General features: G+C 48.5%; 1 protein-coding gene across 1 annotated transcript in view; it reads right to left on the bottom strand.

Annotated features, from left to right (window-relative positions):
* The window catches only part of LOC311322623 (uncharacterized protein), a gene marked incomplete at its 3' end in the record, with an annotated part of 312,133 nt that overhangs the window by 248,567 nt on the left and 41,070 nt on the right, over positions 1-22,496 (bottom strand). Inside the window, exon 11 of the mRNA XM_084454703.1 lies at positions 21,787-21,960. Coding sequence (XP_084310829.1) covers positions 21,787-21,960 — 174 coding nt within the window. The remainder of the gene's footprint in view (positions 1-21,786; positions 21,961-22,496) is intronic.

The raw sequence follows: 22,496 nt of genomic DNA, 5'->3' as shown, positions 1-22,496 counted from the left end.
CAAGGTCAGTCTCCGATTGCTCATCAGAGGAGAGGAGAGTGTGGCGGTGGCTGTCAAGGTCACTCTTGTTCAGTGTATATCCAACAGTCATCTAGGTGACACTTCTCTTTTGGGCAATAGCCTGTCACTGGGGAATGCAAGGCGTCTTCTCTTCTAGATCGCAACTTCAATGTCGCGTTGATTGAATCAGTTATGTTCAATGTTAGTGTGTGCAGGTGTGTGTGCGTGTGTGGTGCATCTTGTGAGGAGGTGACCAGCAAGGTCATTTTTCCTCCGATTTCTCGTCAGAGGAGAGGACAGTTGTGGCAGCTCATGGCTTTGGCCTCTGAGCTTTCTGGTTCAGCTGCATCCTTGGCGATCCCCTGGTGGACCGTCCTCTGCTGCTTGGACCCGTCGGCAATGGCTTGCATGGATCCACGAAGTCCTCTCAGATAGCTGTCTGCGTGGTGAGTAGAACCTGGTACGGCCCGAGCCACCTCGGCGATTTCAGCTCCTTCGTCTGTGGTCGTGGACCAGGACCCAATCCCCAGGAGAGATGTGATGCAGGAACCCCTCCTTAGCCTCAGGAAATGGCGGTCCTCACTCTGTTGGAGACATCTGTTAACATCCTCCGCCACCCCTGTTTTTTGAAACATGATCTGGCCCGTGGGCTAGTTTGAAAGCACAATGAAAACATGAACGAGGTAGTACAGGTTTGTCATTAGGCCCTAGATACAGGTTAGCTTGGTGGTGGAATGTGCACTTATTCCTCCATTTCTTTTTCTCCGCAGGTGGAGCAGATGCTTGTAGGTCTGAAATGTCTGCCAGGGACAGTGGAGGAATCTTGTCAGGGTCTGTGGATGGTACAGAGAGCATAGAAAGCACAGGGGAGGAAGCAGAGACAGCCGCAGCTTTTGCAGCGAGCTCTCGGAGGGTGAGGAGGGAGTCCCTGTCCTGGTTCAGCAGGGTGAAGGTGCGGTGGGACACCACACAGCCAGGGCGCCAGCAGCACGTACAGGCTCTTGAACTGAACCCGGTCCATCCCTGTACTGCTCCACGTAGGGCCGGCCCGGGTCGTGCTGCTGGAGGGCTCATCTCGGCGCTCCCGCTCCCCCAGCACAGGCTGATGAAGTGCTCCGTCTGTGGATCCACAGATGAGAGAGACAAACAGAGACAAAACAGAAGAGCAAAAGGAGAGTCCTCTGGTCTCCCTGTTCCCCTCCTTGGTCAGGAACGGTTATCAGCAGTCTGTTGGAGATACTCAGAAACATGGTTAAGCGCAAACTCCTGCTTTGGGGAAAAAATGTTGTTATTCAGTCAGGAAAACTCAAAACAGGGTGTCTGTTCCAAGTGTCATTTAGAGCCAGTCTGCAGTACCCCTACAGTGACATCAGGGGCAGTGTTTAGAATGACTTCAACACGCCCAGTCCCCAGTCATGATCAAGGCAAATGGATTTGGCTCTAGAATTTCTCTCGCGATTTTATGAAAATAAAATAACCATATTCTCGTCTCAACAAAACAACACCCCCTAAGGGTGAAAGCAAAAATTTCCTGAAGTCAGGATAAAAATAGAGATGGGGCAAAGAAAATGACACTAAAATGAACTGGCTTCATTTACAATTAACTAATCAAAAAACTCCATCAAAGCTTCATTTGTATAGCTAAAATTTGTATATCTAAACCCTCCCTCTTCTGCATTTGAGGACAGAGTATTCGGGCACTGCTTCGGACAAAATGGTCTTTTCTCCGTTTCATACTTATCTGTCGCTCACAGTGAGTAGGTGACATGGCGTTGGCCTTGTATCTCACGAACCCCAGATCGCCCATCTGTAGGGAAACAGGCCAGTAACCTCCATCTCCACCTCCGGTCTGTGCCCGTCTCCTGGTTCGGCATTCACCCATCACTCCCGGAACGACAGTTGTCTGTAAAAAAACACTCAGAAAAAACACTCAGGCCCGATGAATGTGCCTCAAACTATAAAAATGAGATATTTAACATAACCATTTAAAAATATATAATTGGGTTATGAGATGCTGCATTCAGATTAAGACACTGGCAACCCTTATCTATTCCCCCCACTATTATGCACTAACCTTATGTCTTAAGCTACATATCAGAAAGAGAGACAAAACAAACAGTTAAACAGACAAACAGCAGGTCCCAAGCAGTCCCCAGGAAGGCATGATCCAGGCTTCTCAAAGACCTGCCGCCCAGGGTCCATAGCACCTGAAGAATAAGACTCAAACACAGACTGGGTTCAATAGCAGAGGAGAAGGCCTAATGCCAACTCCTCAAAAAACACATCATCATTATATGAATGGAATTCATACAGTAGAATGCATAAAACGAACAGCTTATGGCCATTCATTGACTATTGAAACAAACTCCTGAATCAAAACCCCTATTCAAAACCCTGTCAGACTTTTGAGTTCACACCAATCCCTAAAAGATCCGCTCTGAAAACATTCTTAATAACTTAAGACTCAAAGGCTCTACATCTATTTCGTCCTGCCACCATCATGCACAAGCCTTACGTCCTCAGCTATCTGTCTTCTGCTATTTATTTACCTTAAAAAAATCTCTCTATCTCCTTATCTAGTTTAAATCTCCCTTATGGGTTGTTCAAGGGAACTCCAGCAGGTGGCGCTCGACCCCAAATCGGAGGCTCTGCCTTCCGGACCTGTTCGGACAAATACCTCGTAGAAAGGGGCGCGCTTAACTCGTAGAGAGAAGGGGCGTGGCTAATGGCGGGGGCATTGTTAGGTGATCATGGCGCAACAAGTCGAGGGGGGAAAATATAATTTTAAATCAGAGTTATTCTGCTGGGGAAATGGTGGAGAGACTGTTTGCTGAATCTCCTTATCTTTCCTTCCTGACCTAAAAAAACAGTGCTCGTGCTACTCTCTCCCAAATCTTAAAAACAGACCAGTCTATAGAATTAACAGGCTTTTCCCTTAACCCTCTAGCTGAGCCCGAATCTTAGATTTTAACACTAAAATGTCAGATGTGGATGTAAGAAATCGAAAATGCTTTAGCACATCACGAAATCTGTCAACAAACGCTCGCAGAATAATGCTTCAGCGCGACAATCTCCTCAGGGCTAGAACAAATGCAGTAGAATCTTGTTACATCCTCTAGCATATTTTAATAGCTAGTGTTACAGGGACACCTAGTGGTGCTACCAAAATGTTGCATGTATGACCCGGATGTGGTCTTTGGCCGTGCGCGGAGAATTCAGTTTAATAAAGGCTATACTGCGAAACTCCCTAATAAACACGACGCATCCTAAAACCCCAAAACAGCAATGAAAGGAAACCTTATGGTTAACTCACGGCGGGAAATAATACAATTTCGAAAGAAACACACATTAAGACACATTAAATTCGCTTAGTACTCACCCAGTCAGCGAAGTCCTTTGTTCTCCTCTGGCTCAAGGCGGATCACCGCGAGAGCTGTTTTCCGGCGTCTCCTAGACAACCAGCTAGCCTACTGGAAAAGTATACAAAATACTTACGATATAAAGCAAGAGCCGAAGCTCAAAAATGCACTCAAAAATCCCACTGAGCCGGCGAAAAATAGCGCTTAGACAAACAAAGACAACACAACCCCGTTCGGGGACAAAAACACACACTCCGGAGATTAGCTGGTAATCGCACTCACTGCGAACTTCAACCCATTTGGAAATCGCACTCACTGCGAACTTCAACCCTGTGGCCATAACGCAAAACAAAGAACGACCAAAGATGACGAAAAGACGACCAACATACGACTTAACACACGAAAAACATGCACGAACTGCAACAGTTACTTGGTCCAGGCTAAACCGGTTGTCTAGATCCTACCAAATACTGTACAGCCACTTGGTCAAAGGTAACGCTCGTTAGGTCTACCAACCTGGTCAAAGCCAACTTTCGTTAGGTTTACCAACCTGGTCAAAGCCAACTTCTCGTTATGTTTACCAAGTCACCCGGGAACAAAGGGGAAAACGTTTCTCCAAGAAACGCGGATTGCAAAAACTCTCAATCACTCCCGTAGCTACAGCTCTGCGGTTTTAATCTCATCCGCGACCGGCCAAAAGGGAAACATGTTCTGAACACTGCTTATACCCTCGTAACGAAACAAGGACGAAGTCGAAGGACAATACGATATAAATATCTATTGCTGTTCACATCTCCTTGGATAGTAACTTACTTAATACCCACGCTGGGGTTTCTGTTTTCAACACTCCAGACCAACACAACTGAACCAAATCAAGGCAAATCCAACTCAGAACCATAAGAGGGTTCGTTTAAACGTACCTGTGAGCTTCAAGAATCCAGTGGAAGAACTGAGGAAATAATCTCTCCGTGCGCTCTGGCGCAAGAGAGAAAATTGATTTTCCAACGCCCACTATGGACCGACACGTCTGCCGATCAGTCCTATCCACTGGAATCCCGAAGCAAACGCAGGCAGTTCTCCCATTTACCATTCCCGTTCGCCAAACTGTGATAGTATTTTAGACTGGTCTAGTCAAAAGATTTACCAAGATACGTTCAAAAGGTTGAGTCTGGTTTATTGTGGAAAACATTACGAGCGCAAGGACTTCCTGACAAACGCAACAAGGGTGGTTCAGTCAGCGAAGTGAATTCAGCCTCTTCTTTGAAATTCTTTTATTAGGAGTTACCACTTGAGATAAACTATCTCGTTTTCAAGGGGGTCCTATACATACATATACAGACTCAGAGTACATACATAGTATACATATATACATAAAACAAACACACAAACCCCAACACACACACACACACACACACAAGTGCAATGAGAGCTAAGCATAATGTCTTGTATACAATACATATGTGAAATCACAGGATATACCCATGGAAGGATCATGTCAGTGATACTGAAACTTTACAGAAGCTATACATAATGAGACATTTTACCACAAATCTGAGATCAGAAGCACATACAGCTGTTTGCATAGTATGATGATAGTGCCACTTTGAACCGGTAAAAGGATATTAGAGATCTTATGTTGGCAGGCAAATTATTCCAATCGGATGGAGCTTTAATCATAAAGGCTTTTTTAGCTATAGATTTTGACGCTGGAGGGACACAGAAGTAAAATTGCATTGAGTGTCGTAGATGATATGTGAAAGATAATGGGATCATCAACTGCTTTAAATAAATGGGGTAATTGAGGTGGATACATTTAAATATGCAATGCAACCAATGTTGATGCCTCCTAGATGTGGGGGAAGGCCAATTCAAAGAGTCATACATTGAGCAATGATGGGTAGTGAAAGCACATCCAAGTACAAACCTGCATACTCGGTTATAAATGGTGTTAAGAGGAAGCAGGATGGTTTTGGAGGCAGACTGGTACACAACATCTGCATAATCAATTATGGGTAAAATTAGCTGTGTTGCTAGTTTCTTCCTGACAAGGAAAGAAAAACAGTTTCTAGATCTATACAATGTTGAGAGAGAAAAATTGACTTTCTTGACTATATGACTGATATGGGATTTAAATGTAAGATTTGAATCAAGAGACACTCCTAAGTATTTTATATGTTCAACTCTAAGCAGAGAAGTGCCATCAAGACAGGTAATATTAAATGATGAGGCTTTATTCTTGATGCTTTGGCGTGTTCCAAAGATCATTGTATGAGATTTTCTTTTGTTAAGTATTAATTTGTTATTGATAAGCCAGGTCTGTAATGTATTAAAATCGGACTGTAATGTATGTTCAATTTGAGCTATGTTAGTTTGAGAAGTATAAATGACTGTGTCGTCCGCGTAGAGATGAGCACAGCAATCAGAAAAGATTAAAGGAATTTCATTAATAAAAATGGAAAACAGAAGAGGACCAAGAATTGAGCCTTGTGGCACACCTCATTGTTGAATCAAAGTATCAGACTTAGTTCCCTGTATAACAACACATTGTTTGCGAGTATGTAAGTAAGAATTGAACAAAAGCAATGCCTTGCGTGACAATCCAATAGAATACAGTTTATCTAGTAGAAGATAGGGGTCAACTAAATCAAATGCTTTCGATAGGTCGATGAAAATTGCACCTGTCAGTTTGTTCTTGTTTGTTGCAGAATAAATATCATTAGTGAGCTTTAGAAGAGCTGTGGTCGTGGAGTGGTTTGGACGGAAGCCGGATTGAGAGGGAGCTAGAATATTATGTTCAGTAAGATATGATGATAGTTGATTATAGATCAGTTTTTCGAATACGTTTGCAGTAGCACATATAATTGATATGGGTCTGTTATTGTTGAGCTCAAGTACATCACCACTTTTGTGTAAAGGTGTTATGCGTGAACATTTCCACATCAACGGTATTTCGCAAGTGGATAGAGACATATTAAATAGATCACAAAGTGGGTAGCTAAGAATGTGTGATGATAACTTAAGAAATCGTGCTTCAATACCATCCAGCCCTGGACCACTGCTAGATTTTAAATCACCAATAGCATTGAAGACCTCGACAGGTGTTATTTTTTTGAAGGAAAAATTACTACTCCTGACCAATGCGCTGCTGATATCACCACCAGGAGAAGGAGAGGGATCAGACAAAAGGACGGAACCGACAGAGGAGAAATGCTGGTTAAAAGCCTGAGCGACTGAAAGTGGATCCTTTTATATTGTGTTGTTGACCTTAATCTGCCTTGTTATGTTTGAGTCAGTTGGATTGGTTAAAGTTTTAATTTTACTCCAGAATTGTTTAGGATTTTTAAAGTCATTCGCAAGAGAATCTCTATAATAATTGCATTTGGCATTTCTGGTCATTGTTTTGGTTGAATTTCTCAAGTGTCTGTAATGTTCCCAATCTGCCGGGTCCCTAGTCCTTCTGAAAGTGGACCATGCATTGTCTCTCTCCCTGAAAGAGCTAATGAGATCAGATGTAATCCAGGGAAGATGTCTCCCTTTAACTTTTGTGGTTCTCAGGGGTGCATGTTTATCTATGACCTTGGTAAGCTCTGAGTGTAGAAAATCCCAGCAGTTATGAGTATCTGAGATTAATTGATACCTGTCCCAATTGATTGCTGTTAAGTCGTTGATAAAATTATCTGTGTTAAATTTCTTATATTGCCTGATTTTAATGACTTTAGGTGGAAGTTTGAGCAATTTGATTTTCCAAATACAGTATACAATTGAATGATCACTAAAGCAGTCGGACATGACGCCTGATTTAAGGAATCTGGCTGGATGTGAGACAAGAATCCAATCGAGCAGAGATTGACATGTAGATGTGACACGGGTTGGTTCTTTGATTAACTGAGTGAGGTTCAGATTATTAATAGTGTTGATTTCCTTAGCCGATTTAGCAGACCAGTTTTTATTAAAGTCACCTAATAAAATAAGTTCATTTTTAAAATTTAAAGAGTTAATCGTAGAGACCATACATTTGAAAGAGTCAACAGATGCAGAGGGAGGTCTGTAGATATTGCCAATTATTAAGTACTTATTTTCATGTAAAGTTATCTTGATAAAGATACCCTCAAAGTGTAAAGGTGCGACAGCAGGAATAATTAGCTCAGATGCTAGATCACATGAAACATATGTGGCCACTCCACCGCCCCTAGTGCCTCTATCGGCTCTATATAGTATATAATTAGCAAGATTAATTTCATTGTCAGATATACGGTTGGTGAGCCAGGATTCAGACAGAGTGATGACTTTGGGCTTGTGCTGATCGACCCATGCTCTAAGGAAATCAATTTTTGGCAGAAGACTTCTGATATTCAGGTGAATTATTTAAGACCTTTGAGATTATCCATATGACAGTGTGATGTATATGAGAAGACTATCAATGATCAACCATGAGATAACATTGCATATCCAGAGAAGAAAGTTGCAAGACATGTCAGATATAATAATTTGCACATAAACATGTAGACAAACAAACAACATACACACTACACACAAACACACAATAACATAGACACAAACAAAAAACATAATAGGCACCAAGACTGGCCCCTGTACCCTTGAACCCATAGGCCCTGGGACTTGGGGAGTAGGTCAGATCAGAGCTTTGGTCTGCTATAATGAGACTAAGATATATAGCTCTAACAATATATATATATATAAGAATAAAAATAAAACATCAATGTAGATACATAAATTATAATAGAAAAACAAGCCGGAAGCTAAAAGAAATGCCATGAAATGCTGTAACATTTATTATTATTTGTCACATTCCTCGTGGGGTTAATTATGATGAGAGATAGACCATAAGATAAAGAACAAACACAAAGACACCCCAAAAAGGAGAGACAACGGCAGAAGAAAAAAGTAAAAATAAAAAAGCAAAAATTCTTTGCATTCCGTCATAGCCCTGGAATTGCGACACTTCACGGCACAAAGCTTACCGCTTTACGGCAGAAACGAGCAGTTTACGGCACACACATGGAGAAGTAAACATGGCAGTAGTTACTAGTTAGTGTTGGCTAACGAAAAAGCGGTTGTTTTAACCAAATAATATGCAAAAGAACAACAACTAACTCGGAGATAGTGCCGGTAGAGTCAATGTGTGGAAGTGTCAAACAACTTAGTAAGGAAAAAGCACATACTAAGGTGAAAAGGTGAAAGCTTACGGAGTTGAGTTCATGGAGGAGTTGCTGGATACGAGTGACATGAAGACGGCTTCGGCAGCTTTGAAGTCAGTGAAACAGTGGTCTTTACCATCGATTAACACATGTAATGAGCTGGGATGGCGGAGAGAGTATTTATACTTAAGGTCCCGAAGTTTTCGTTTGACTGGGTCTCTCTCCTTATCTCTCTCTCCTCACCTCTCTCTCTCACTCTCTCTCTCTCTCCTTATCTCTCTCTCCTTCTCTCTCTCTCTCTCTCTCCTTCTCTCTCTCTCTCTCTCTCTCTCTCTCTCTCTCTCTCTCTGACTCAGTTCAGTGCTCCTGTGGTATCACAAACCCTGGGTTTGCTCTTCATGGGGAGGAGAGTTACGTCTGTGTGTGTGTGTGTGTGTGTGTGTGTGTGTGTGTGTGTGTGTGTGTGTGTGTGTGTGTGTGTGGTCTTGTGTTGTGTCCCTCTCCCCAGGTGTTCTTGTGTCCTCTGTCCAGGCTGCTGATCTCTCTGCTAATTGTTGTCCATCAAGTCCACCTGTGTTCCAGCTGTCTCGTCCAATCACCTGTCTTCCTGTCTCCTATATATTGTGGCTTGGTGCATGTGTAGGATGGGGGGGAGGGGTGATTGTGTTTGCTTCTGGTCGTGTGCTGCTTGTGTTTGACCTAGTAGAATTTTGATGGTGTTGTGGTCCCGTTGTCTTTCCTTCCCTCGGGAGAAGGGCTAGGGGAAGAGACCCTGGGGTCTACGCTGCATCACGTAGGAACCATCCAATGTCTTCCCTCCCCTCTCCTTCCTTCTCCCTCTCTCTGCTTTCTCCACCTCTACCTCCACTACCCCTCTCATCCCTCTCTCTCTCTTCCAATGTCTCTCTCACCCAGACTTCCTCTGTCTCCTCCCTCTTTCCCTCTCCATCCTTCTCTCCCCTTTTTCTCTCTCCCTCCCCTGCTCCTCCCTCTGCATTTCTCTCCTCTCTCTCCCTCCTTCACTCCCTCCCTCCTGTTCACCCCATCTCCAACCCTCTCCTCCATTCCTAGTCCTCTCAACCTCTCAGTTGCTCCTAATCTACCTCTCTCTCTCCTTCACTCCTCCCTCCATCCATCCCTCGTTCCCCTCTCCTGTGTCTGTCACTTCCACACTCCTTTATCAATCCCTCCCCTCTCCATCTCTTCCTCCGTTCTCTCATCCCTCTCTACCTCCACACCCACTCTGTTCCCCCTCCTCCCCCTCTTTCTTTACCCTGAGATCCTCCCCTCATCTTCTACTCCTCAACTCCTCTTCCTTTCTCTCCCTTCTCTCCTTTTCCTCTGTCTCATCCTCCTCTCCCTCCACACCCAACTCTGTCCCTCTCCTCCGTTATCTCTCTGTCGCTCCGTCTTCCTGTCTCTCTCTCCATCTCTGTTGTGCTACCTCTCTCCTTCTCCTCCATGTCTCCTGTTTCACTCCTTCTCCATTCCCTCTCTCCCCCTTTTCTCTCTCCCTCTGCTGCTCCTCCCTTAACTCCTCCCTCCCCTTTCTCTCCCTCCTCTCCCCCACTCTCTCCCTCCTCTCCTCCCTCTCTCTCTCTCCCTCTCTCCCTCTCCTCTACTCCCTCTTTCTCTCTCTCTCCTCTCCTCCCTCTCCTCCCTCTTTCTCTCTCTCTCTCCTCTACTCCCTCTTTCTCTATCTCTCTGCTCTCCTCCCTCTCCTCTACTCCCTCTCTCTCTCCTCTACTCTCTCTCTCCCTCTCTCTCTCTCCTCTACTCCCTCTTTCTCTTTCTCCTCTACTCCCTCTCTCCCTCTCTCTCTCTCCTCTACTCCCTCTTTCTCTCTCCTCTACTCCCTCTTTCTCTCTCTCCTCTCCTCCCTCTCCTCTACTCCCTCTTTCTCTCTCTCCTCTACTCCCTCTCTCTCTCTCCTCTACTCCCTCTTTCTCTCTCTCCTCTCCTCCCTCTCCTCTACTCCCTCTTTCTCTCTCTCCTCTACTCCCTCTTTCTCTCTCTCTCTCCTCTTCTCCCTCTTTCTCTCTCTCTCTCCTCTCCTCCCTCTCCTCTACTCCCTCTTTCTCCTCTCCTCCCTCTCCCCCACTCTCTCTCTCCTCTACTCCCTCTCTCTCTCCCTCTTTCTCTCTCCTCTACTCCCTCTCTCTCTCCTCTACTCTCTCTCCCTCTTTCTCTCTCCCTCCTCCTCCCATCTATTCCAACTCTCTCCTTCTCTCTCAATCCCTCCACCTCTCCCTTCCTCACTCCTTTCCTCCCCCTCTCTCCCTCCCTTTTCCTGACCCCTCTCTCAAGCCTGTCTTGTTTTGCAGCAGTAGTCTCCTGTCGTCTCCAGGATCAACCTGTCTTTTTGAAGATGGCCACCCTGAGAGGTAGGACTGACCCTGCTGCTTAATGTGTCATTGACTGTTCAGATATGTGATGAGAGTGATGGGGTAGACTGAGTGATACAGTCATCACACATTCAAACAGGACGAGGCTATGGAAGCTGCACATGTTGCCCAGAAGTCCGTTTTAATGTCTATTATGGTTTAACAAAGATACTAAGATCAAAGAGATCTTGTCAAATTCAGGATGTCACCAAAACGTACAGGTGTTTCAATCAGGAAGATGAAGACTGACTAAATGAAAAGCAGGTGTGAAAATGTCCGCTGCATCCTCCCCCTCTCCCCTCCCTCCCTCCCCTCTGTATCTCTCTCTCCTCGTCTCCCTCCAGCACTTTCTATTTCTCTCCACCATCCCTCTCCTCTCCTCCTGCTCTCCTCCCCTTCTCTCTCATTCCTTCACCTCTCTAGAACTCACTTATTCACTCCTCCTCCCTCCCGTCTCCTCTCTCTCTCTACCACTCTGTCCATCTCCTCCTCCCTCCTGTCTCCTCTCCTCTCTCTCTACCACTCTGTCCATCTCCTCCTCCCTCCCGTCTCCTCTCTCTCTCTACCACTCTGTCCATCTCCTCCTCCCTCCCGTCTCCTCTCTCTCTCTACCACTCTGTCCATCTCCTCCTCCCTCCCTCCTCTCTCTCTCTCTACCACTCTGTCCATCTCCTCCTCCCTCCCGTCTCCTCTCTCTCTCTACCACTCTGTCCATCTCCTCCTCCCTCCCGTCTCCTCTCTCTCTCTACCACTCTGTCCATCTCCTCCTCCCTCCCTCCTCTCTCTCTCTCTACCACTCTGTCCATCTCCTCCTCCCTCCTGTCTCCTCTCTCTCTCTACCACTCTGTCCATCTCCTCCTCCCTCCTGTCTCCTCTCTCTCTCTACCACTCTGTCCATCTCCTCCTCCCTCCCTCCTCTCTCTCTCTCTACCACTCTGTCCATCTCCTCCTCCCTCCTGTCTCCTCTCTCTCTCTACCACTCTGTCCATCTCCTCCTCCCTCCCTCCTCTCTCTCTCTCTACCACTCTGTCCATCTCCTCCTCCCTCCCTCCTCTCTCTCTCTACCACTCTGTCCATCTCCTCCTCCCTCCCTCCTCTCTCTCTCTACCACTCTGTCCATCTCCTCCTCCCTCCCATCTCCTCTCTCTCTCTCTACCACTCTGTCCATCTCCTCCTCCCTCCCGTCTCCTCTCTCTCTCTCTACCACTCTGTCCATCTCCTCCTCCCTCCCATCTCCTCTCTCTCTCTACCACTCTGTCCATCTCCTCCTCCCTCCCGTCTCCTCTCTCTCTCTCTACCACTCTGTCCATCTCCTCCTCCCTCCCATCTCCTCTCTCTCTCTACCACTCTGTCCATCTCCTCCTCCCTCCCATCTCCTCTCTCTCTCTACCACTCTGTCCATCTCCTCCTCCCTCCCGTCTCCTCTCTCTCTACCACTCTGTCCATCTCCTCCTCCCTCCCGTCTCCTCTCTCTCTACCACTCTGTCCATCTCCTCCTCCCTCCCATCTCCTCTCTCTCTCTACCACTCTGTCCATCTCCTCCTCCCTCCCATCTCCTCTCTCTCTCTACCACTCTGTCCATCTCCTCCTCCCTCCCATCTCCTCTCTCTCTCTACCACTCTGTCCATCTCCTCCTCCCTCCCATCTCCTCTCTCTCTCTACCACTCTGTCCATCTCCTCCTCCCTCCCGTCTCCTCTCTCTCTACCACTCTGTCCATCTCCTCCTCCCTCCCGTCTCCTCTCTCTCTACCACTCTGTCCATCTCCTCCTCCCTCCCTCCTCTCTCTCTCTCTCTACCACTCTGTCCATCTCCTCCTCCCTCCCTCCTCTCTCTCTCTACCACTCTGTCCATCTCCTCCTCCCTCCCATCTCCTCTCTCTCTCTCTCTACCACTCTGTCCATCTCCTCCTCCCTCCCATCTCCTCTCTCTCTCTCTCTACCACTCTGTCCATCTCCTCCTCCCTCCCATCTCCTCTCTCTCTCTACCACTCTGTCCATCTCCTCCTCCCTCCTGTCTCCTCTCTCTCTCTCTCTCTACCACTCTGTCCATCTCCTCCTCCCTCCCTCCTCTCTCTCTCTACCACTCTGTCCATCTCCTCCTCCCTCCTGTCTCCTCTCTCTCTCTCTCTCTCTCTCTACCACTCTGTCCATCTCCTCCTCCCTCCCTCCTCTCTCTCTCTCTACCACTCTGTCCATCTCCTCCTCCCTCCCGTCTCCTCTCTCTCTCTACCACTCTGTCCATCTCCTCCTCCCTCCCGTCTCCTCTCTCTCTCTACCACTCTGTCCATCTCCTCCTCCCTCCCTTTTCTCTCTCTCTCTACCACTCTGTCCATCTCCTCCTCCCTCCTGTCTCCTCTCTCTCTCTACCACTCTGTCCATCTCCTCCTCCCTCCCTCCTCTCTCTCTCTCTACCACTCTGTCCATCTCCTCCTCCCTCCTGTCTCCTCTCTCTCTCTACCACTCTGTCCATCTCCTCCTCCCTCCTGTCTCCTCTCTCTCTCTACCACTCTGTCCATCTCCTCCTCCCTCCCGTCTCCTCTCTCTCTCTACCACTCTGTCCATCTCCTCCTCCCTCCCTCCTCTCTCTCTCTCTCTACCACTCTGTCCATCTCCTCCTCCCTCCCTCCTCTCTCTCTGTCTACCACTCTGTCCATCTCCTCCTCCCTCCTCCCTCCTCTCTCTCTCTACCACTCTGTCCATCTCCTCCTCCCTCCCTCCTCTCTCTCTCTACCACTCTGTCCATCTCCTCCTCCCTCCCTCCTCTCTCTCTACCACTCTGTCCATCTCCTCCTCCCTCCCGTCTCCTCTCTCTCTCTACCACTCTGTCCATCTCCTCCTCCCTCCCGTCTCCTCTCTCTCTCTCTACCACTCTGTCCATCTCCTCCTCCCTCCCTCCTCTCTCTCTCTCTACCACTCTGTCCATCTCCTCCTCCCTCCCGTCTCCTCTCTCTCTCTCTCTACCACTCTGTCCATCTCCTCCTCCCTCCCTCCTCTCTCTCTACCACTCTGTCCATCTCCTCCTCCCTCCCGTCTCCTCTCTCTCTCTACCACTCTGTCCATCTCCTCCTCCCTCCCGTCTCCTCTCTCTCTCTCTACCACTCTGTCCATCTCCTCCTCCCTCCCTCCTCTCTCTCTCTACCACTCTGTCCATCTCCTCCTCCCTCCCGTCTCCTCTCTCTCTCTACCACTCTGTCCATCTCCTCCTCCCTCCCGTCTCCTCTCTCTCTCTCTCTACCACTCTGTCCATCTCCTCCTCCCTCCCGTCTCCTCTCTCTCTCTCTCTACCACTCTGTCCATCTCCTCCTCCCTCCCGTCTCCTCTCTCTCTCTACCACTCTGTCCATCTCCTCCTCCCTCCCGTCTCCTCTCTCTCTACCACTCTGTCCATCTCCTCCTCCCTCCCTCCTCTCTCTCTACCACTCTGTCCATCTCCTCCTCCCTCCTGTCTCCTCTCTCTCTCTCTCTACCACTCTGTCCATCTCCTCCTCCCTCCCGTCTCCTCTCTCTCTCTACCACTCTGTCCATCTCCTCCTCCCTCCCTCCTCTCTCTCTCTCTACCACTCTGTCCATCTCCTCCTCCCTCCCGTCTCCTCTCTCTCTCTCTACCACTCTGTCCATCTCCTCCTCCCTCCCGTCTCCTCTCTCTCTCTCTACCACTCTGTCCATCTCCTCCTCCCTCCTGTCTCCTCTCTCTCTCTCTCTACCACTCTGTCCATCTCCTCCTCCCTCCTGTCTCCTCTCTCTCTCTCTCTACCACTCTGTCCATCTCCTCCTCCCTCCCGTCTCCTCTCTCTCTCTACCACTCTGTCCATCTCCTCCTCCCTCCCGTCTCCTCTCTCTCTCTACCACTCTGTCCATCTCCTCCTCCCTCCCGTCTCCTCTCTCTCTCTCTCTCTACCACTCTGTCCATCTCCTCCTCCCTCCTCCCTCCTCTCTCTCTCTACCACTCTGTCCATCTCCTCCTCCCTCCCGTATCCTCTCTCTCTCTACCACTCTGTCCATCTCCTCCTCCCTCCTCTCTCTCTCTCTCTACCACTCTGTCCATCTCCTCCTCCCTCCTGTCTCCTCTCTCTCTCTACCACTCTGTCCATCTCCTCCTCCCTCCCGTCTCCTCTCTCTCTCTCTCTCTACCACTCTGTCCATCTCCTCCTCCCTCCTGTCCTCTCCTCTCTCTCTCTACCACTCTGTCCATCTCCTCCTCCCTCCTGTCCTCTCTCTCTCTCTCTCTACCACTCTGTCCATCTCCTCCTCCCTCCCGTCCTCTCCTCTCTCTCTCTACCACTCTGTCCAGCTCCTCCTCCCTCCCGTCTCCTCTCTCTCTCTCTACCACTCTGTCCATCTCCTCCTCCCTCCTCTCTCTCTCTCTCTCTACCACTCTGTCCATCTCCTCCTCCCTCCCGTCTCCTCTCTCTCTCTCTACCACTCTGTCCATCTCCTCCTCCCTCCCGTCTCCTCTCTCTCTCTCTACCACTCTGTCCATCTCCTCCTCCCTCCCTCCTCTCTCTCTCTACCACTCTGTCCATCTCCTCCTCCCTCCCGTCTCCTCTCTCTCTCTACCACTCTGTCCATCTCCTCCTCCCTCCCGTCTCCTCTCTCTCTCTACCACTCTGTCCATCTCCTCCTCCCTCCCTCCTCTCTCTCTCTACCACTCTGTCCATCTCCTCCTCCCTCCCTCCTCTCTCTCTCTCTACCACTCTGTCCATCTCCTCCTCCCTCCTGTCTCCTCTCTCTACCACTCTGTCCATCTCCTCCTCCCTCCCGTCTCCTCTCTCTCTCTACCACTCTGTCCATCTCCTCCTCCCTCCCTCCTCTCTCTCTCTACCACTCTGTCCATCTCCTCCTCCCTCCCTCCTCTCTCTCTCTCTACCACTCTGTCCATCTCCTCCTCCCTCCTGTCTCCTCTCTCTCTCTACCACTCTGTCCATCTCCTCCTCCCTCCTGTCTCCTCTCTCTCTCTCTACCACTCTGTCCATCTCCTCCTCCCTCCTGTCTCCTCTCTCTCTCTCTCTACCACTCTGTCCATCTCCTCCTCCCTCCCGTCCTCTCCTCTCTCTCTCTACCACTCTGTCCATCTCCTCCTCCCTCCTGTCTCCTCTCTCTCTACCACTCTGTCCGTCTCCTCCTCCCTCCTGTCTCCTCTCTCTCTCTACCACTCTGTCCATCTCCTCCTCCCTCCTCCCTCCTCTCTCTCTCTACCACTCTGTCCATCTCCTCCTCCCTCCCGTCTCCTCTCTCTCTCTACCACTCTGTCCATCTCCTCCTCCCTCCCGTCTCCTCTCTCTCTCTACCACTCTGTCCATCTCCTCCTCCCTCCCGTCTCCTCTCTCTCTCTACCACTCTGTCCATCTCCTCCTCCCTCCCTCCTCTCTCTCTCTACCACTCTGTCCATCTCCTCCTCCCTCCCGTCTCCTCTCTCCCTCTCTCTCTCCTCTCCTCCCTCTCCTCTACTCCCTCTCTCTCTCTCCTCTACTCCCTCTCTCCCTCTCTCTCTCCTCTACTCCCTCTTTCTCTCTCTCCTCTACTCCCTCTCTCTCCTCTACTCCCTCTCTCTCACCCTCTTTCTCCTCTACTCCCTCTTTCTCCCTCTTTCTCTCTCTCCTCTACTCCCCCTCTTTCTCTCTCCCTCCTCCTCCCCTCTATTCCAACTCTCTCCTTCTCTCTCAATCCCTCCACCTCTCCCTTCCTCACTCCTTTCCTCCCCCTCTCTCCCTCCCTTTTCCTGACCCCTCTCTCAAGCCTGTCTTGTTTTGCAGCAGTAGTCTCCTGTCGTCTCCAGGATCAACCTGTCTTTTTGAAGATGGCCACCCTGAGAGGTAGGACTGACCCTGCTGCTTAATGTGTCATTGACTGTTCAGATATGTGATGAGAGTGATGGGGTAGACTGAGTGATACAGTCATCACACATTCAAACAGGACGAGGCTATGGAAGCTGCACATGTTGCCCAGAAGTCCGTTTTAATGTCTATTATGGTTTAACAAAGATACTAAGATCAAAGAGATCTTGTCAAATTCAGGATGTCACCAAAACGTACAGGTGTTTCAATCAGGAAGATGAAGACTGACTAAATGAAAAACGGGTGTGAAAATGTCCGCTGCATCCTCCCCCTCTCCCCTCCCTCCCTCCCCTCTGTATCTCTCTCCTCGTCTCCCTCCATCACTTTCTATTTCTCTCCACCATCCCTCTCCTCTCCTCCTGCTCTCCTCCCCTTCTCTCTCATTCATTCACCTCTCTAGAACTCACTTATTCACTCCTCCTCCCTCCCGTCTCCTCTCTCTCTCTCTACCACTCTGTCCATCTCCTCCTCCCTCCTGTCTCCTCTCTCTCTCTACCACTCTGTCCATCTCCTCCTCCCTCCCGTCTCCTCTCTCTCTCTCTACCACTCTGTCCATCTCCTCCTCCCTCCCGTCTCCTCTCTCTCTCTACCACTCTGTCCATCTCCTCCTCCCTCCCGTCTCCTCTCTCTCTCTACCACTCTGTCCATCTCCTCCTCCCTCCCTCCTCTCTCTCTCTACCACTCTGTCCATCTCCTCCTCCCTCCCGTATCCTCTCTCTCTCTACCACTCTGTCCATCTCTTCCTCCTCTCCAGTTCTATCAGTTCTCATCTTTCTCTCCTCTCTCACTCCATCCCTCTCTCTCTCTTTCTCTTCTGTCACATTCCCTCCTCCCTCCTTCTCTCCCTCACATGTATCTACTTCTCTCTCTTTTCCCCTCCCACCAGTTTCACCTGATCTTCCTCGTTCTCCTTCCTCCCCCTGTCCTGTCTCTCCTTCTCTCACCCCTACCTCCCCTCTCTCCTCCCCTTCTCTCACCCCTACCTCCCCTCTCTCCTCCCCTTCTCTCACCCCTACCTCCCCTCTCTCCTCCCCTTCTCTCTCCCCTCTCTCCTCCCCTTCTCTCTCCCCTTCTCTCACCCCTACCTCCCCTCTCTCCTCCCCTTCTCTCTCTTCTCTCACCCCTACCTCCTCTCTCTCCTCCCCTTCTCTCACCCCTACCTCCCCTCTCTCCTCCCCTTCTCTCACCCCTACCTCCCCTCTCTCCCCCCCTTCTCTCACCCCTACCTCCTCTCTCTCCTCCCCTTCTCTCTCCCCTCTCTCCTCCCCTTCTCTCTCTCCTTCTCTCACCCCTACCTCCCCCCCTTCTCTCTCTCCTTCTCTCACCCCTACCTCCCCTCCCCTTCTCTCTCTCCTTCTCTCACCCCTACCTCCCCTCTCTCCCCCCCTTCTCTCTCTCCTTCTCTCACCCCTACCTCCCCTCTCTCCTCCCCTCTCTCCTCCCCTTCTCTCTCCCCTCCCCTCTCTCCTCACCTTCTCTCACCCCTACCTCCCCTCTCTCCTCCCCTCTCTCCTCCCCTCCTCTCACCCCTACCTCCCCTCTCTCCTCCCCTCTCTCCTCCCCTTCTCTCACCCCTACCTCCCCTCTCTCCTCCCCTTCTCTCTCTCCTCCCCTCTCTCCTCCCCTCCTCTCACCCCTACCTCCCCTCTCTCCTCCCCTTCTCTCTCTCCTTCTCTCACCCCTACCTCCCCTCTCTCCTCCCCTTCTCTCACCCCTACCTCCCCTCCCCTTCTCTCTCTTCTTCTCTCACCCCTACCTCCCCTCTCTCCTCCCCTTCTCTCACCCCTACCTCCCCTCTCTCCTCCCCTTCTCTCTCCCCTTCTCTCACCCCTACCTCCTCTCTCTCCTCCCCTTCTCTCTCTTCCCTCAACCAGTCTTCCTCTCCTCCTAATTCACTCTCCACTATCTACTCCTCATATCAAGTTCAAGTTCTCTCTCTGCCAGACCCTCTACCTACCTATCTATCTATCTATCTATCTATCCTCTATCTATCTACCTATCTATCCATCCACCTATGTATCCATCTATCCATCTATCTATCTATCTATCTATATATCCATCTATCCATCCATCTATCTACTCTTCATACCCCCTCTCTGCCCTACCCTCTCTCTCCACCACCCTCTCTACCCTTACTCTCTCTCTATTCTCTCTACCACCCTAACTCTCTCTCTATTCTCTCTCTCTCTCTCTCTCTCTCTCTCTCTCCAGTTCTCATCCTCTCTACCCCTCTCTCATAGTTAAATTATTATAACCTTGGCTCATTCCGAAGCTTTAGAGACGCCTCAGAAAGTGCAATCTCTGCTGTGCTTTCTAGAGGATGCTCTTGGTGTTGAGAGACCATGTGAGGGTGTCTGAGATGTGTGTGCTGAGGAATCTCAAGCTATCAACAATATCAACAGATGTCCCATTGATGGAGATGGGAGTGTGATTCCCTCTGTTCTCTCTGAAGTCAACAATGGTTTCCTTTGTCTTAGGGACATTTATGGAGAGGTTGTTGTCATGGCACCACAGTGTTAGATCTTCCACTTCCCTTCTATAGGCCTCCTCGTCATTGTGGCTCATTAGTCCAACTAACTACTGTGGTAGTTCCCTCTCACAACTAATGTTCCTGCATACAGACACACTGGTACAAAACACACTCTCCTCTTTCCCCTGACACCAATTCACCTGCATACACACACACATCTTTCTCTCACACACACTTCCCAGGTTCTACACACACAAACATCCCCAAATCACCCTCTCTCCCCCCCTCTCTCTCTCTCTCTGTCTTTGTCTTTCAACATGAATTGACTTTGGACCAGGTCAGACGTAAACCCAAGGACAAGCAGAAACATTCTAAAAAGACGCCTGTGGGAATCAGACCCAAGTCTGGGTACAGAGAGAGAGACTGTGGAGACAATAAATGATCATTAAGTCATATTAGTGACAACTTTTCACTTCACTACCCTACACTATCACCCCCAACCACACACACACACACACACACACACACACACACACACACACACACACACACACACACACACACACACACACACACTTCACACTAGGCTTCCCTGTCTAGTTCATGCCCTATGGAAAGGACAGACCCTCTCCCCAAGTCAGGAGAGCCAAAGGGGGGAGGCTTCTTCACCTTGTAGCCCAACTTAACTCACATTCCTCCTTCCCTTCGTCTGAAACACTTAAAGACACAAACACACCAAAACAGACAAGGAAGCTGTGACCTATAACCTCAAGAGACCATCCTGACCCCACAAGCTCACAGTCTGTTTCTCTCCAGGGACCAGGATGGTCTCACAAGGTTCCAGACTTGAGCAATAATGACAGCTCTGAGTCCCACTGCACTGTGAACTCTTCTGCCATGGATGACAAACAGTCACCAGCACAACCACACTGACATGCAGTGTAGGCCAATCATCAATAAACCCCTTTCCAACAAATACACAGAAAATACAATCACACATACAACAGCAGCTAGAACTCTCAATTCTAACCAGGCATGAGCTAATTCACACACAGAGTCATCTTGAGTACTCAAATCCTTTGATTCTGGGTTTGATAGAAACACGTTTTGGAGGGTGAACCTAAAGACACTGTGATTGATGACTGTCCAGGATAAAATGTTTTAGGTAATCCATGAATGTTAAATGTAGATATATATTTTTACAGTTTTTCTTATTTTAATCTTGCTTTATCAATTATTTGTTTCACCTAAGATTTGGGAGGAGGCACTGCCTCCCTTGGCTACTCGCACCACACGCCACTGAAAAGCCCTGTTATGGAAACATTAGCACCATTAGAAGAGTGAGATTATCACCAACTTCCTCAGAACAAATGAGCAGAGTATTAACATCATTCCATCCACCTGTACTCTATGGATACCAACAACAGCATCAGAGGATCCAACACTGATACAAAAGCTTAGTGGGAGCAGATCCCCGTCATTAAGAGGGCTCTAAAAACCTCTCCTCTCACCGGATTCTGATCAGGGACTGGACATGACATGGTGCTCATCCAACAATTATGAGTGTGTGTGTGTGTGTGTGTGTGTATGTGTGTGTGTGCGTATGTACCCATCACTATGAATATAGTTCAAGTGTAAGCAGCTCTTAGGTGTTGAACAGTTGTGACAGATTGTATTGTATTTTGTATGACCCCTGTTTTCTAGGCCCAAGTAGATAATGGTGGTGAACTCATCTTCAGTTAAGACACATGAATAATCAATGTCAATGTCAATACTCACATTTTCCAAGTCCAGGTCTGATCCAGCACTCTCCACCATGATCCACACTGTAGGAATAAGCAGAGGAATGATGAGGATGATGCAATGAGACGTCACCACTTTTGGGCTTTATGTGTTTGTTAGTTACAGGTAGATTGCAGGATTATGTAAAAACTACCAGACCTATTTTCCCGTGGAAGGGTGACTGTAGCATGAGCCAAGGAAGAACCCATTCAATTAGAGAGAGCGGATCTGAATCACGGGGAGGATCCAAATTCATTGAAAAATCCTTTTTCACTTTTGTTGACCATGCCAGAGAGACCAGACCAGCACCTACGGGTACTTTGCCATGTTTAATACATCCATGGCTGTTTATCCCTGTATTTTCTGCGGGTATTAGGACCAAAATAATTGAATCATGGCATGAAGGCAAAGATCAACTGCTTTGAATTAGCTAGTTATGCTCATAGCTAGCCAGATGACTGCTGTCGGTCCTGTCATATGTAGCTATCTAGGTAGCTGAAATACATCAGAGAGCAGAGCTGAAGAGCCCCTGTTGGACCAACCCCAGCTGATGCACCACCAGTATATTGTTGACATTTGTCTCCTCTAGGTTCTCTAATGCTACTGCACATGCTGACAACATGCATCATGGGTGGAGGTCTGCCCTCTCAAAGTGCCCTTCTGGTTATAGGGTGATTTGTGTCTGTTCTGTCAAGAGACTCGTAGGCTGTGAAAGTTGAGACCATCTAGTTCAGAGAGGGGGGCTACATAAGAGACACTGGGTGATTTTCTTCCACTTGATTTAAAACTCTCCTCTTACTTGAGTTTCTCCAGTCTCCAGTGTGGATCCTCCAGTCCAGCAGAGAGCAGCTTCACTCCTGAGTCTCCTGGGTGATTGAAGCTCAGGTCCAGCTCTCTCAGGTGGGCGGGGTTTGACCTCATAGCTGAGGCTAGAGAGACACAGCCTTCCTCTGTGACCATGCAGCCCGACAGACTGTAGAAACACATCGATACAAACACATTACTACCCTCTGCTGGTGAAAAGAGAGAGTTGAAGGATTATATTCCATCTTCCTACAGACAAATATTTGAACATTGGATCTGCCCTGGTTCACACATTGTCAGATTCTTGAATACAAAGTGATCTTTTTTTGTCAGTCAATATTTTTGATATGCTTTCTCTTCCTTGTAACCCATGCTAAATAAGAATGCTCTGAGACTCCAGGTTTATTATAGAAATGGAAAAGCCTGGTCTCTGTAGTACTGAGACATTCCAATCCAACCAATGAAACTCCTCATGAGAGTTCAGGTAGGTTTACACTGTAGTTTATCTGTAGTTACTGTAGTTTAGCTGTTTCTAGTGGGAACATCCAGCCGATCATCTGCTATGATTGTAACAGTTCATAATATCTCCCATCATGTCATTCATAAGAGTCTCATTCCAAAGATGAGAAACTCTGGTTTAAAAAGCTCTGGCAGCATTTCTCTGTTAGTCTGCATCCATTCAGTCTGTAGGGAGATGATGATGAT

This window comes from Borostomias antarcticus (genome assembly GCF_949987555.1).
Source record: "Borostomias antarcticus genome assembly, chromosome: 20".
In the NCBI taxonomy this organism is placed as follows: Eukaryota; Metazoa; Chordata; class Actinopteri; order Stomiiformes; family Stomiidae; genus Borostomias; species Borostomias antarcticus.
Note: the sequence above shows the minus strand (reverse complement) of the source record. Positions and strands in the feature narration are given on the sequence as shown.